At 38.4% G+C, this 13,663-nt stretch overlaps 1 protein-coding gene across 1 annotated transcript in view; it reads right to left on the bottom strand.

Moving 5' to 3' along the window:
- The window catches only part of TM2D1 (TM2 domain containing 1), a 53,020-nt gene that overhangs the window by 29,077 nt on the left and 10,280 nt on the right, over positions 1 to 13,663 (bottom strand). The window contains exons 3-4 of the mRNA XM_047083637.1: positions 7,204 to 7,312; positions 697 to 788 (exon numbers count right to left, since the gene is read on the bottom strand). Of these exons, the coding sequence (XP_046939593.1) occupies positions 697 to 788; positions 7,204 to 7,312 (201 nt within the window). The remainder of the gene's footprint in view (positions 1 to 696; positions 789 to 7,203; positions 7,313 to 13,663) is intronic.

Raw genomic sequence — 13,663 nt, 5'->3', positions numbered from 1 at the left:
GAGTGAGTAAATCCCTTAACCTCTCTGGTGACAATTTCCCTACCTGGTAAAGAAGATTTAAAGAGGTTGATAAAGTCTGAGAGCTGTAAGGTTTAAATAAGGGTAGGTATATGAAAGTATTGTTCAAACAAAAGCTATCATCAAATGTATACAGTTTGCATAAGCATTAGTAACTAGGGTAAATGCGAAGATTATGGCTATAAGGAACATATAAGGGGGATGCTAAGGGTACTAAAAGTCAGGTTCTACACCAGCTCATGCCGGTAGCTGGAGTTGCAATCCCAACGTCTCCTGAAAAGAAGTAGTTTCTATTCTCAAGGGAACACTGACAGAGGTTCAGGTAGAAGGCAAATATTTTTAGAGGGATAGAAGGGATATGCATTTATTCATAAAAGATTTATTAAATGTCTACCATGTTGCCCAGTACTAGCAATGACAGGAAGTACCTATACTATTCTGTGTGTTTTCAAAAAGATGAAAATACAGGAGAGGTCAATATTTCTTACCCAAGCTGAATTGCAGAGCTAGCTCTATATTCACAGAAGAACATTAACTATTCAACTCCAGTTAGTTGGAACTTGTAACTATTAATAGTATGCAGAGATTTAATCTATAAGAATATGTACATTTACCTACCGTACAGGTTTCACAAGGATTTTTTTTTTTTTTTTTTTTTTTTTGATGAAACATACTCACCCAAGGCAGGGTATCCAAGGTAAAACCGATCGGCTCCCAACCATCCAAGAAAAAGAGACAGTGCAACTGCCACTTTGTATGAATAGCCATTTCTGTACAAAATTAGAACCTGAGTGTTATATACATGCATTCTCAACATGTAGACATTTCAGGAAGTAAAACTATTAATTAATACTTATTTGTTAATTTGTTCATCCATTCATTCATTTACTTAATGCCTTTTGGGTGGTTACTGCATGCCAGGCATTATGCTGGGCTATTGGGATATATTAATAAACAAAAGAGGGGCGCCTGGGTGGCTCAGTTGGTTAAGCGGCCGACTTCGGCTCAGGTCATGATCTCTCGGTCCGTGAGTTCGAGCCCCGCTTCGGGCTCTGTGCTGACAGCTCAGAGCCTGGAGCCTGTTTCAGATTCTGTGTCTCTCTCTGTCTGACTCTCCCCTGTTCATGCTCTGTCTCTCCCTGTCTCAAAAATAAATAAAACGTCAAAAAAAAAATAAACAAAAGAAACAAAGATCCTTGCCCCTAAAGAGCTTTCAATCTACAGGCAGCAAGCAGTAAAAATAAATGTATTTTAAAAGTAAACCATAGGGGTGCCTGGGTGGCGCAGTCGGTTAAGCGTCCGACTTCAGCCAGGTCACGATCTCGCGGTCGGTGAGTTCGAGCCCCGCGTCAGGCTCTGGGCTGATGGCTCAGAGCCTGGAGCCTGTTTCCGATTCTGTGTCTCCCTCTCTCTCTGCCCCTCCCCCGTTCATGCTCTGTCTCTCTCTGTCCCAAAAATAAATAAACGTTGAAAAAAAAAAATTAAAAAAAAAAAAAAGTAAACCATATATTATGTTAGAAAGTCACAAATGCTATGGAAAAAAGAAGTAGAGCAGGGCATTTAGGGAATTCAGAATGCCAGGGATACAGACAAGGGTGATATAAGATATAAACAGGGTAATAAGAGTAGGCGTCATTGAGAAGGGGGCATATGCACAAAGACCTGAGGGAAGTCAGTGAGTTAGTGAGCCACACCACACCTGGAAGGGAAGAGAGCCCCAGGCAAAAGTAACCACTGTGGCAAGGACAGCATACCCGACATGTTTGAAGACTATAAAGGATGCCAGTATAGTAGGAGTAGAATTAGAGAACAGAAGAGTAGGAGCTGAGGTCAGAGGGATAACAAGGGGCAAAAACGGCAAATCATGTATGGCCCTGAATACCATTGTAAAGACTTTGGTTTTTACTTTGAAAGATATGGGAAGCTACTATAGCATGTTAAGTAAACATGTGGTATGATCTGATTTTGATTTTACAATAATTACTCTAGCTGCTGTGCTGAAAACTGACTGTAGGGGAGTACTTGTGAGTTACTGTCACAATAACATTGTATAACAAACCACCCTAAATCTCTGTGGCTTACAACAAGGAATTGTTCTCATACTTGTAGACTGCAGCTGGCTGTGGTTCAGCTGATGTAGAGTGGGTTCAGCCAGGAGATGTTGCTTCAGGCTAAAGTTTGGCTCAGTTTAAATCCAGGCTAGTTCAAATCAGTTCAAATTAGTTCCTCTTAAGTTTTTCTAGGGCCCAGGCTGAAGGTATAGCATTTACCTGGGGCAAGGTCTCTTCAGAGCATGTCACCAAGGTTCAAGAGGAAAGCGAAAACTCACAAGCACATTTAAGCCTCTGCTTGTTTCATACTGGCTAGCATTACACAGGCCAAATACAATCACAGGGTCAAGCCCCAAATCAATAGAGTGGAAAGTATACATTGCCCAGTTAATAGTGATTGAGAGGGATGAATTTGCTGAACAAATTCCAACTACCACAGAGACAAAGGGCTCTGAAGGCTCTTGCTGTAATCCAGATCAAAATTAATAGTGGCTTGACCTGGAGTAATAGCAAAAGAAACACTGAGAAGTGATCAGATTTTGGATATATTCTGAAGTACAATATCCGGATTTCCTGATGTATTCAATTTGGGTTATGAAAGAAGAAAGGAGTAAGAATAAAGCTAAAGATTTTGTCCTAAGTAACTAGAGGGATAAAACAAGCATTAACTGAGTTGAGTAAGGCTGAGGGTAGACTACACCTTGGAAGGATGTTCAGGATTTCATTGTTGGGCATGTGAGTTTGAGATGTTTCTCAGACATCCAAGTTGAGTTGTCCAAAAGACAGTCAGATTTACAAGTCTAGAGTTAGAAAAAAGAAGTCTGAGCTGGAGATATAAATTAGGGAGTTACAAGTATATACCAAGTATTTAAAACCAGGATATTGCCATGTAAGAAAAGATAGAAAAAAAAAAAAAAAGATTCACAGAATGGGCCCTGATATACTCCAATATTAAGAGACCAAGAAGAGGGGCGCCTGGGTGGCGCAGTCGGTTAAGCGTCCGACTTCAGCCAGGTCACGATCTCACGGTCCGTGGGTTCGAGCCCCGCGTCAGGCTCTAGGCTGATGGCTCAGAGCCTGGAGCCTGTTTCCGATTCTGTGTCTCCCTCTCTCTCTGCCCCTCCCCCGTTCATGCTCTGTCTCTCTCTGTCCCCAAAAATAAACGTTGAAAAAAAAAAGAAAAAGAAAAAAAAAAAAAAAGAGACCAAGAAGAGAAAAAGCTGGAAAGGAGACTGAGAAAGAGCTAACATTGAGGAAGAAGTTAAACTAGAAGAGTGTAATATCTTGGAAGTCAAGCGAAGACAGTACTGTGTATTAAGGAGAACAGAGTCATAATCGTGCCAAATGTGACTGATGGGTCACATAAGTAACGGCTGAGAATTTACCACCAAATCTAGTCAAGAGAAGTTAAGCAAGGACAATTTTGGTGATGTGACCTCAGCAAGGACAATTTTGGTGATGTGGTAGAGGAAAAAGACCAAACAAAGCAGGCTTAAGAAAGCCTGGAACGAAAAAAATTGAAGTACAGGAGTATTAGACAACTCTTTGAAGGAGATTTGCTGCAAAAAAGAAATAAACAGAGAAGTAGCTGGAGTTATCACTTTATTTTTATTTATTTATTTATTTTTTAAACGTTTATTTATTTTTGGGACAGAGAGAGACGGAGCATGAACGGGGGAGGGGCAGAGAGAGAGGGAGACACAGAATCGGAAACAGGCTCCAGGCTCTGAGCCATCAGCCCAGAGCCTGACGCGGGGCTCGAACTCACGGACCCCGAGATCGTGACCTGGCTGAAGTCGGACGCTTAACCGACTGCGCCACCCAGGTGCCCCTGGAGTTATCACTTTAATATCAAATCTGATTATGTCCATTTCCTGCTTAGAATCCTATATTTTTTGCATTTCACTCACAATTAGGACATTTTGGGGAAGATGGGGGATGATAGATGGCCCAAAGATCCTGTTCTTATAAGGATGTCAGATTTTATGCTGAGGGCAGTGGTCCTATCTACATTGGAATGGGGCACCAGACCAGAAGTAGAGAAATAAATTAGTCGGCTTTTAAGAAACTCAAGCCATAATCTACTAGGCAGTAGCACTAGAAGAGTAATGTAAACAAAATTGGGAAATACTAAGAAGGCAGAAGCAACCGTGCTAAATGTGGGAAATGAGGGAAAAGGAGAAGTCAAGAATGACTCCAAAGTTTCAGCTTAAGAAACGGAGTAGAACATGGGCCATACACTAAGACAAAGGAGGAAATGATCTGAAGGAAAAGATGATAGATTCAGTTTGGGACTTTAATACACATAAAGATGGTGAGAGAAGCCAAAGAGGGGAATGAATGACAAAGAGAATAGGACCAAGGATATAATCTTGGGGATATCAAGATTTACAGAAAAAAGAAGAGGAATCAAAGGGAATAGAAGAGTGCTTTATACAAAAGTCAAGGAAAGAAAATATTTTAAGAGAAGGGAATGCCAAATGCTGTAGAAAGATTAAGATATGGATTATAAAGATCTATTTGATATAGCAGCAAATTTCAGCATGGCCAAAAGCTTAGACAGAAAAACTGTCTTTACATTAGACAGAAAAACTCATAAAAGGGAAGTATTGTAGGAACATACCTTTCAAAAAGCTTGGCTGGAAAGGGGAATGAAATTGGAAACACAATGATCTATATATTAAACCATCCTAAAGAATAATCTGAAAATGGGTGGTGTAGCAGACATTGTCTAATTGTTCACTGAAACACTGCTCTTATGCTCACAGATGTATAGCTAAGCTATATATTCTAGCCCACCTTGAACTTAAGTGCAGTCATAACTGAGTTTTGCCCAGTGTAATGAGGACACAAGTGATGTGTGCCATTTCTAGATCTGGCCCATAAAATACTCCTATACGGGGTTGCTTTTCCTCTTTCCCCCTTGCTGGCTGAATGGAAAGGACTGTGAGGACTAGAGGAAGCAAAGCCACAAGATGAAAGGAGCAAGGCTCCGGCATGGCTGCATAGAACAACAATCACTCCCCTTACCTCATCCAGACCTCCAAGCCAACACCATTTGGACCATGATGTAAATGGGAAATAACTTTTATTGCGTTAAGCCACTGAAATTCTAAAGACATCTGTTACAGCAGTTAGCCTGCTCCAGCTAAAATAGCTGGCCAGTATAAATAGGTGTGTGGCTTGGTAATCAATCAGACATGGTTGCTAGACTTTAGTTGCTGGAGAATACATTATAGAACGACTGTATCTGCAATATTAAGGTAGGAGTTTTAATCAACTATCAATATTATATACAGGAGTAACAGGAGTAGAAGGAAAATATGTAAACTGGAAAAGGAACACTCAATGAGTAAGAATTTGTCAGTGAGCATTCAGTAGCTGACCAGGAGCTGGATCTTTGGTAGGCATGTACTGAATATCCTGATATAGAAAAATGACTTATGAGTTGATCTTAATTTTGTGACTTATCATTAAAATTACCCATCAATTTAACTCCCCTTGTTCTGATTCAATGCTCATTAAGTGAATTCTATTTTGGAACTGCAGATTTTACTATAGGAGGGGAATAAGTTGGCCAGTATACTTGCGAGTATCTGGTTTCCTTGATAATTACATTTCTTCTTATCACTGACATCACTGTTTTGTAAGCATGATTAGTATAGCTCAGTTGCACTGAGCCTAATCTACACAGAGACACTGAAAAGAACTCAGAATTAATTTGGAAATTGATTAACAGACCATTGTGGTGTTACCATAACAGGTAATACAAACTTCCATGTCCAACCTGAGTGGTTAATTCTCAATAGATGATTTTCTTAGTTGTTATACTATAATCTATGATATATTGGACCAACGCTTAATAAATTGTCATTTGGATTTTTTATGGTAGAAATATCAATCTATAAATTCAAAACTTGGCTAAACCATATCTAAGTACTTGTGAAGTAAACCCTTTTAGCAATTTTTACTTTACTAATGAGCAATCTTTAAACCCAAAAAAGTTTAAGTGATTCACTTAGGATTACACGGCAAGATAGAATCTAAAGCCCCTCATTAACTCAGTGAAGTAGGGTCAAAAATAAGACTCTACTATAATTTCTAGGAATTCTAATAGAACTGGTAGAAATAGCCAAACAGTAAGAAAGAAAGAAAAGAAAGAAAGAAAAGGAAAGAAAGAAATAACAGTGGTTATTCCTTGATACAACTGCAAATAGGCGCCATCAAATAAAACAATGTACAGTTCAAAGGTAAAAATATAGTGCCACCAATTAAATAAAAATGGGTGAAACTAAACCATGTTTTTAGTACAAAACAGAAATAGAAGAATACAATGTTAGCTTTACCAAAGCAAAAATAAAAGGCAAACTTAAAAGTCCTTTAAACAAAGAACACTCTTGGGGCGCCTGGGTGGCTCAGTCGGTTAAGCACCCGACTTTAGCTCAGGTCATGATTTCATGACTCATGCAGTCAAGCCCCACATCAGGCTCTGTGCTGACAGCTCAGAGCCTGAAGCCTGATTTGGATTCTGTGTCTCTCTCCTTCTCTGCACTCCCCACCCCCCACCAGCCACTTGTGCTGTCTCTCTCTCTCTCTCAAAAATAAAAACATTTAAAGAAATTTTTAAAAACAAATAAAGAACACTCTTAACAAAATAAAAGCCATTTGTCTTAATGTCCCAAACTTTTGAATGCTGTTTTACCATTCCTCATCCATACCTATTACCAAGAATGAAACAAAATTTCAAAATGCCCTTGAAATGCAAATGATTGATAATTAACATTCTTTTACCATTACAGGTACACGATCCCTTATATGCACTCTAGAAACCCCCCAAATTTTAAAAACAGAATTTTTCATAACTCATTTAGTGGCATAAACTGACCGAAATAACATGGCATGAGGCTATTCACAGTCTTTATTTATTCCACATAGTGAACTACTATGCTTTACTTGGTGGTCAATTGTATTTATATAACAAAATACACTTAAAATAGAGGTTTTCTGACATAGACTTAAAAGTTATATTAGTGTTGGATTTTCCCCACAAATTGCTCTTTATCTCTTTACACCATGCAGTCAAGATACAACACAGGCAAGTAATCTGAACATTTAGCTTCAGTAATGGACTTACACATTTCGGCAAGATATAGGCTTGAGAAAACCAACTTCGTTCCCAGTAAAATGTGTTTCATTGCCACCGAAATCCTTACAAGTTATGTTGGGTGCTGGAAAACAAGGAACTAAAAGGCAGAAAAAAAAGCAAGAAACCACTGTGTTTTTCTCTGCAGGAAAGGTATGTAATTATGCTTAAGACTAGCAAAAAAAACACAAGAAAATATAAAATTATAACAAACCACATCCCAATATAATATCTGACATGAGACTTTAGATAGGAATATCTAAATGTATATATACATGTACAAGATAAAGGATAATATGATACAGTGGTCTTAACACAAACATGTAAGAATTGTCACATCGGGTTAGATGCATGACCCATCTACTTTAATCTCTCACCTCTGACAAAGGTGATAAGAATTGCACAGTATTATTGCCCTTTACTTTATCTGTAGGGTAAAGAATACTTCTCAAATTTTTGTTAGTAACTCATTGGGTAATTCATTAAATTTAATATGATCTGATTTTGTATTTCCAGTTTATATCAACTCTTGCAGAAGACAGTTTTCATAAACTAAGATTATTTTCATTTATTCTAAATAGATTATTTATTCTATTTTTAAAAATTAATTTGTTTATTAAGTAATCTCTATGCCCAATGTGGGGCTTGAACTCATAACCCCAAGATCAAGAGTTGCATGCTCTGAGGCGCTTGGTGGCTCAGTTGGCTAAGTGTCTGACTCTTTATTTATTTTTTTTAATTTTTGAAAGAGAGAGAGACAGAGTGCAAGCAGGGGAGAGACAGAGAGAGAGGAAGACAATAGAATCTGAAGCAGGGTCCAGGATCTGAGCTGTCAACACAGAGCCCGATTCAGGGCTTAAACCCACAAAAAATGAGGTCATGACCTGAGCTGAAGTTGGATGCTTAACTGACTGAGCCCCCAGGCTCTTGACTCTTGTCTGACTCTTGATTTCAGCTGTCATGATCCCAGGGTCATGGGATCGAGCCCCGGGTCAAGCTCTGCACTGAGCATGGAGCCTGCTTGAGATTCTCTCTGTCTCTGTCTCTCTCTCTCTGCCCCTCTCCCCTGCTTATGTGGTCTCTCTCTCTCTAAAAAATAAAAGAGTTGCATGCTCTATGGACTGAGCCAGGTAGGTGCCCCCCTGGGTTATTTTAAATGTATTTGTTTCTCTATTCCCTCCAGGAATTGATGTAATATACCACTTCAGCATTTAACATTTTTGATCTTTACTTATACCCCAGATGACATAATAAGAGGAAGTAATACTTACAGAGCTTACTATGTGCTAGGCAGACACTGTCCTGAAACCTTTATAGCCTCATTGTGTAAAGAGCAAGAACTTTGGGATGTGAATGACCTATCTGTGCATTGCCTCTTTCAGAACCTTGGGTTCCTGATAGATAAAAATAGCACCAAGATCATCTATGTCATAGGACTATTGTGGGGACTAAATATGATATAAAGTACCTAGTACAAAGCACAGCATAGTGTAGTTATTTGCTAAATGTTAGTGCCTTTTCCACCTTCACCATTCCTGATTAAAAGGTACTAAGGTTTTTAGGCTAGTTTCAGTAATTGCTTATCTCTATGTTTAGGATCAATAATTACACTTTTTGTTTTTGTTTTTGTTTTTTCAGAAAATGAAAATCGAATTGTATAATAGTCTAAAAGAGACCCTAGAGTTTTATCATGAGAGGAAAATGGTATTCATTTTCTGTCTACATTATAATTATCTTATGATTTCCAACAAATCATTGTCCTTTTTTAGGCCACAGTAGTACACTGAGAAAATGACGTTAGAAAAAAATGTATAATGACTTTGCACACTTTTGTTGGGCTATTGAAAGTTCAAACTATGTCACCCATAAACTTAATTTATTTAATGTATTCAAATTTCCAAAACAAGGTCTTACACTAAAAGCCACAGATTCAGTATAACTGAGAACCATTTAAACAAGCAAAAAAAGTAATAAAATGAAGGGAAGAGTTGAGAGTGAAGAAATAATATACAGCTGACTCTTGAAAAACACTGATTTGAACTGCACAGGTATACTTATATGTGGATTTTGTTTTCAATAAATACAGTACTGTAAAATATATTTTCCTTATGATACTCTTTTTTTATTAAAATGTAGTTTAATGTTTATTTATTCTTAAGAGAGAGAGAGAACACAAGCAGAGGAGGGGCAGGTAGAAAGGGAGACATAGAATCTGAAGCAGGCTCCAGGCTCCAAGCTGTCACCATGGAGCTGATGTGGGGCTTGAACTCATGAACTGCAAGATCATGACCTCAGCCAAAGTCGGATACTTAACTGACTGAGCCACCCAGGTACCCCTCCTTATAATATTTTTAATAACAGTCTTTTCTCTAGCTTACTTTATGTAAGAATACAGTATAGAATAATATAATATACAAAGTGTGTGTTAATCTACTGTTATTGATAAATCTTCCAGTCAACAGTAGGCTATTAGTAGTTAAGTTTTGGAGGAATCAAAAGTCACAGATTTTTTATTGCACAGGGGTCAGCTCCCCTAACCCTTGCACCATTCAAGGGTCAACTTTACTAGGAAACAAGAAAGAGAAGACATTGTAATTGGGCCACAAATTTGGGTCAGAGCTTCTTGGCAGTTAAGACAAAAAGCTTTATAGAGCTCTTGTGATATAATTGAAAGAAAGCATTCCAATTCACCTCTGAGCAACCGTGGGAACTTGGTTTGTTTGGTTCATGATCCAAGGGAAACACAGAGAAAGTCCTCAATAAGAACTTTTACAAAACAGGGGTGCCTGGATGGCTCAGTTGGTTGAGCATCTGACTCTCAATTTCAGCTCAGATCATGATCTCATGGTTCACGAGTTTGAGCCCCGCTTTGGGCTGACAGTGCAGAGCCTGCCTCGGATCCTCTGTTTCCCTCTCTCTCTCTCTCAAGATAAATAATTTTTTTTTTTTAAAAAAAGAACTTTTACAAAACATAGAGGCTTTCCACACGGCCATTTCTTGACTTCAGATATAAGCAAGGACTTCTAATTTACAGAGATGGGGCAAAAGTTAACAGACAATTTATACATAGCTGTTTGGATATATGCCTTGATACTGGGATAAAATGTATTGACTTTAGTGAATAAATTATTATCAATACCCTTAGGTGATATCTCTTGAAAATCTGTCATATTAGGTCATGTCTAGAGCTATATCTCAAAATTGAGATTAGCAGAGGCCCCTGGATGGCTCAGTCAGTTAAGTGTCAACCCTTGACTTTGGCTCAGGTCATGATCTCACGATTCATGGGTTCAAGCCCTGTGTCGGGCTCTGTGCTGCCAGCTCAGAGCCTGGAGCCTGCTTCAGATTCTGTGTCTCCCTCTCTCTCTGCCCCTCCCCCATTCTCTTCACACTCTCTCTCTCTCTCAAAATAAATAGGCTTTAAAAAAATTGAGATGGGGGCGCCTGGGTGGCTAGTTGGTTAAGATTCCGACTTCAGCTCAGGTCGTGATCTCGAGGTCTGAGAGTTCAAGCCCCCCGTCGGGCTCTGTGCTGATAGCTCAGAGCCTGGAGCCTGCTTCAGATTCTGTGTCTCCCTCTCTGACCCTCCCCTGTTCATGCTCTGTCTCTCTCTGTCTCAAAAATAAATAAACGTTAAAAAAAATAAATAAAAAATAAAAATAAAAAAAAAATAAAAAAATTGAGATGAGCAAATGTCTGAAATGCTAATATATATTCTACATTACTGACTGAAAGGAGATCATTATACTCTATTTCAATGACCAAGAGCAATTTTGCTCCCCAGGGGACATTTGCCAATGTCTGAAGACACTTTTGGTTGTCACCTCTGGGGAGCTGCTACTGGCACCTAGGGCGTAGAGGCCAAGGATGCTCCTAAACATCCTACAATGCATAAAACATGCTCCTCACAACAAAGAATTACCTAATCTGAAACATCAATAATCCCAAGGTTGAGAAACCCTGCTTTAGACCAATGGGTCTTCAAAAAATTTTGCTCACACACTCCCTTAAGTAGCTTTCTACAACTAGGTATATTCCCTTACACATTTTTAAGTTGATACCTAAAGTTTTTCATCATGGACTTAAATGGTTGGAAAAAATATAATTTCCGGCAGATTATAAACACTGCCATTAAAATTTAAATGTTATAGCACTTTACAATGGAATCTAAATACTACAGCATTTTTGTCCTTTTTTTTAAATATAGTTTATGGGGCGCCTGGGTGGCGCAGTCGGTTAAGCGTCCGACTTCAGCCAGGTCACGATCTCGCGGTCCGGGAGTTCGAGCCCCGCGTCGGGCTCTGGGCTGATGGCCCAGAGCCTGGAGCCTGGTTTCCGATTCTGTGTCTCCCTCTCTCTCTGCCCCTCCCCCGTTCATGCTCTGTCTCTCTCTGTCCCAAAAATAAATAAACGTTGAAAAAAAAATTTAAAAAAAAAATAAAATATAGTTTGTTGTCAAATTGGCTTACTTACAACACCCAGTGACTCATCCCAACAAGTGCCCTCCTCAACACCCATCACCAATTTTCCCCTCCCCCCCCAGCCACCCTCAGTTTGTTCTCTGTATTTAAGAGTCACTTGTAAATACCACAGCAGTTGAATAGCCATCCATCCAACAAAGAATAGATAAGAAAGAGCTCCTCTTTAAAATTCAGAGATTTTACATCAATTTTAGGAAAGGTAAACGTATAATATTTGAGGTTCTGAAATTCAATTCCTTTAAAGATACCTGTTATGGGCTGAATTATGTCCCCCGCAAAAAGATATGTGTAAGTACTAACCCTTAGTACCTCAGAGTGTGACCTTATTTGGAAATAGGATCTCTGCAGATTTAACCAAATTAAAATAAAGTCATTAGGGTGGGCCTTAATCTAAGAAGATTGCTGTCCTTATAAATAGGGGAAATTACATGCATACATACACACAGGGAGAAGATGATATGAAGACATACAGGAAGAATGCTACATGAAGACAGAAGCAGAGACCAGACCTATGCAGTTACAAGTCAGGGAAAGCCAACGACTGCCAGCCACCACAGCAGGTCAGAAGAGGGAAGGAAACTTGCCACCCAGAGTTTGAGAAGCCGCCCTGCTGACACCTTGATTTCAGATTTCTAGCCTCCAGAACCGAGACAGTAAATGTCTGTTGTTTTAGGCCATCTAGTCTGTAACACTCTGTTATAACAGCCCTAGGAAACTAATTCAACAATTATACCTGTTTACCTCTTGGATCGCTCTGTCTACCTGCAGAAGTACATGTACAAGAGTTTCAGCATCAGACATATAAATCAAAGAGATGTCTGGTTTAAAAAGTTACTTTTTTGCTTTCAAGAGGACTGTTCTACCTTCAAAAGAAGTGATCTGCAAGGAATCGATAAACACAAGTTTTTCCTCAAAATGTACCTTTAAATTTTTTTAAATCCTCAAAGTAGTAAGTTCTGGATTGGCTGTGCCATAAACAGAATTCTACTGATAAATTTTGGATAATTTTCCTCTAAATGTATTACCTTGCCCTTACTTGCTCAGTTTGAAGCTGTCACTTTCTTGCCTTACATACAGCCTTGTGAGATTTTCCTGCAGACTATCTAAAGTCAGGTCTTAAAGAGATAGTTGCAATGCAAAACACTGTAATTATGAATCCAGTCGGGGTTATTGTCCAATACACCTTCCCTAATGCACTGTTTTTAGCAATGACAGTTTCCTGTACATTTTAAAAGATCAAACATTTATAGGTGAGTTGTAAAAATGCCTCATAAAAATATTAAATAGTAAGAAATCATACTTTTCCATTTTCAGTTAGATACTATTTTTTGAACTCCCGTATTCTGACAATTTTAGTTTTCAATGATATTTTATCATTTCTACTATAAGAAAGGATTTGTATTTGACATGAGACATATAAGAAAAAATGCCCAATGCTCCAGGTTCAGAACCTTAGGAAAGCTAACAACAGTGGAAAGAGGAAATCACACTGCTACAGTGCTTCTAGAAATTTGAGAGAAGTATGTGAATTATTTCAAGGGATGAAAATTACGTACTTTAGTGAGAAAGGATAAGCTGTTGCTCCAAATATATAGAGAGTACATGAGAAAATAATAAATAAGAGAAACATCAATACTGACTTAATCAGAAGTCTTTGAATTGACAGAGAAATCTGGGTTTAACTACAAATTCTGTCACTTAACTAGGTTGCTCCTTTGAGCAAGTTACAAAACCTCACTAAATCTTGTGAAATGTGGATAATACTCTTATAATGCTCAAGCATATGGTGTATAAAGCATGATACTTGGTTAGAGGAATTGTTCAACAAGTATCAGGTTCCCCACTCTAGTAAATTAGAGAACTTCAATATTGAGAAAACTAAGAGAATGAATCTGACACGAGAAATGAATATAACACTGTAAGTGGCTATATCACTAATGGAATTTTTTGTGTAATGAAATTAATAAATC

The sequence above is a fragment of the Lynx rufus genome, unplaced genomic scaffold, assembly GCF_022079265.1.
Source record: "Lynx rufus isolate CCGP_SWC_20201006 ecotype Redwood Valley unplaced genomic scaffold, mLynRuf1.p SCAF_2, whole genome shotgun sequence".
Classification (NCBI taxonomy): Eukaryota; Metazoa; Chordata; class Mammalia; order Carnivora; family Felidae; genus Lynx; species Lynx rufus.
Note: the sequence above shows the minus strand (reverse complement) of the source record. Positions and strands in the feature narration are given on the sequence as shown.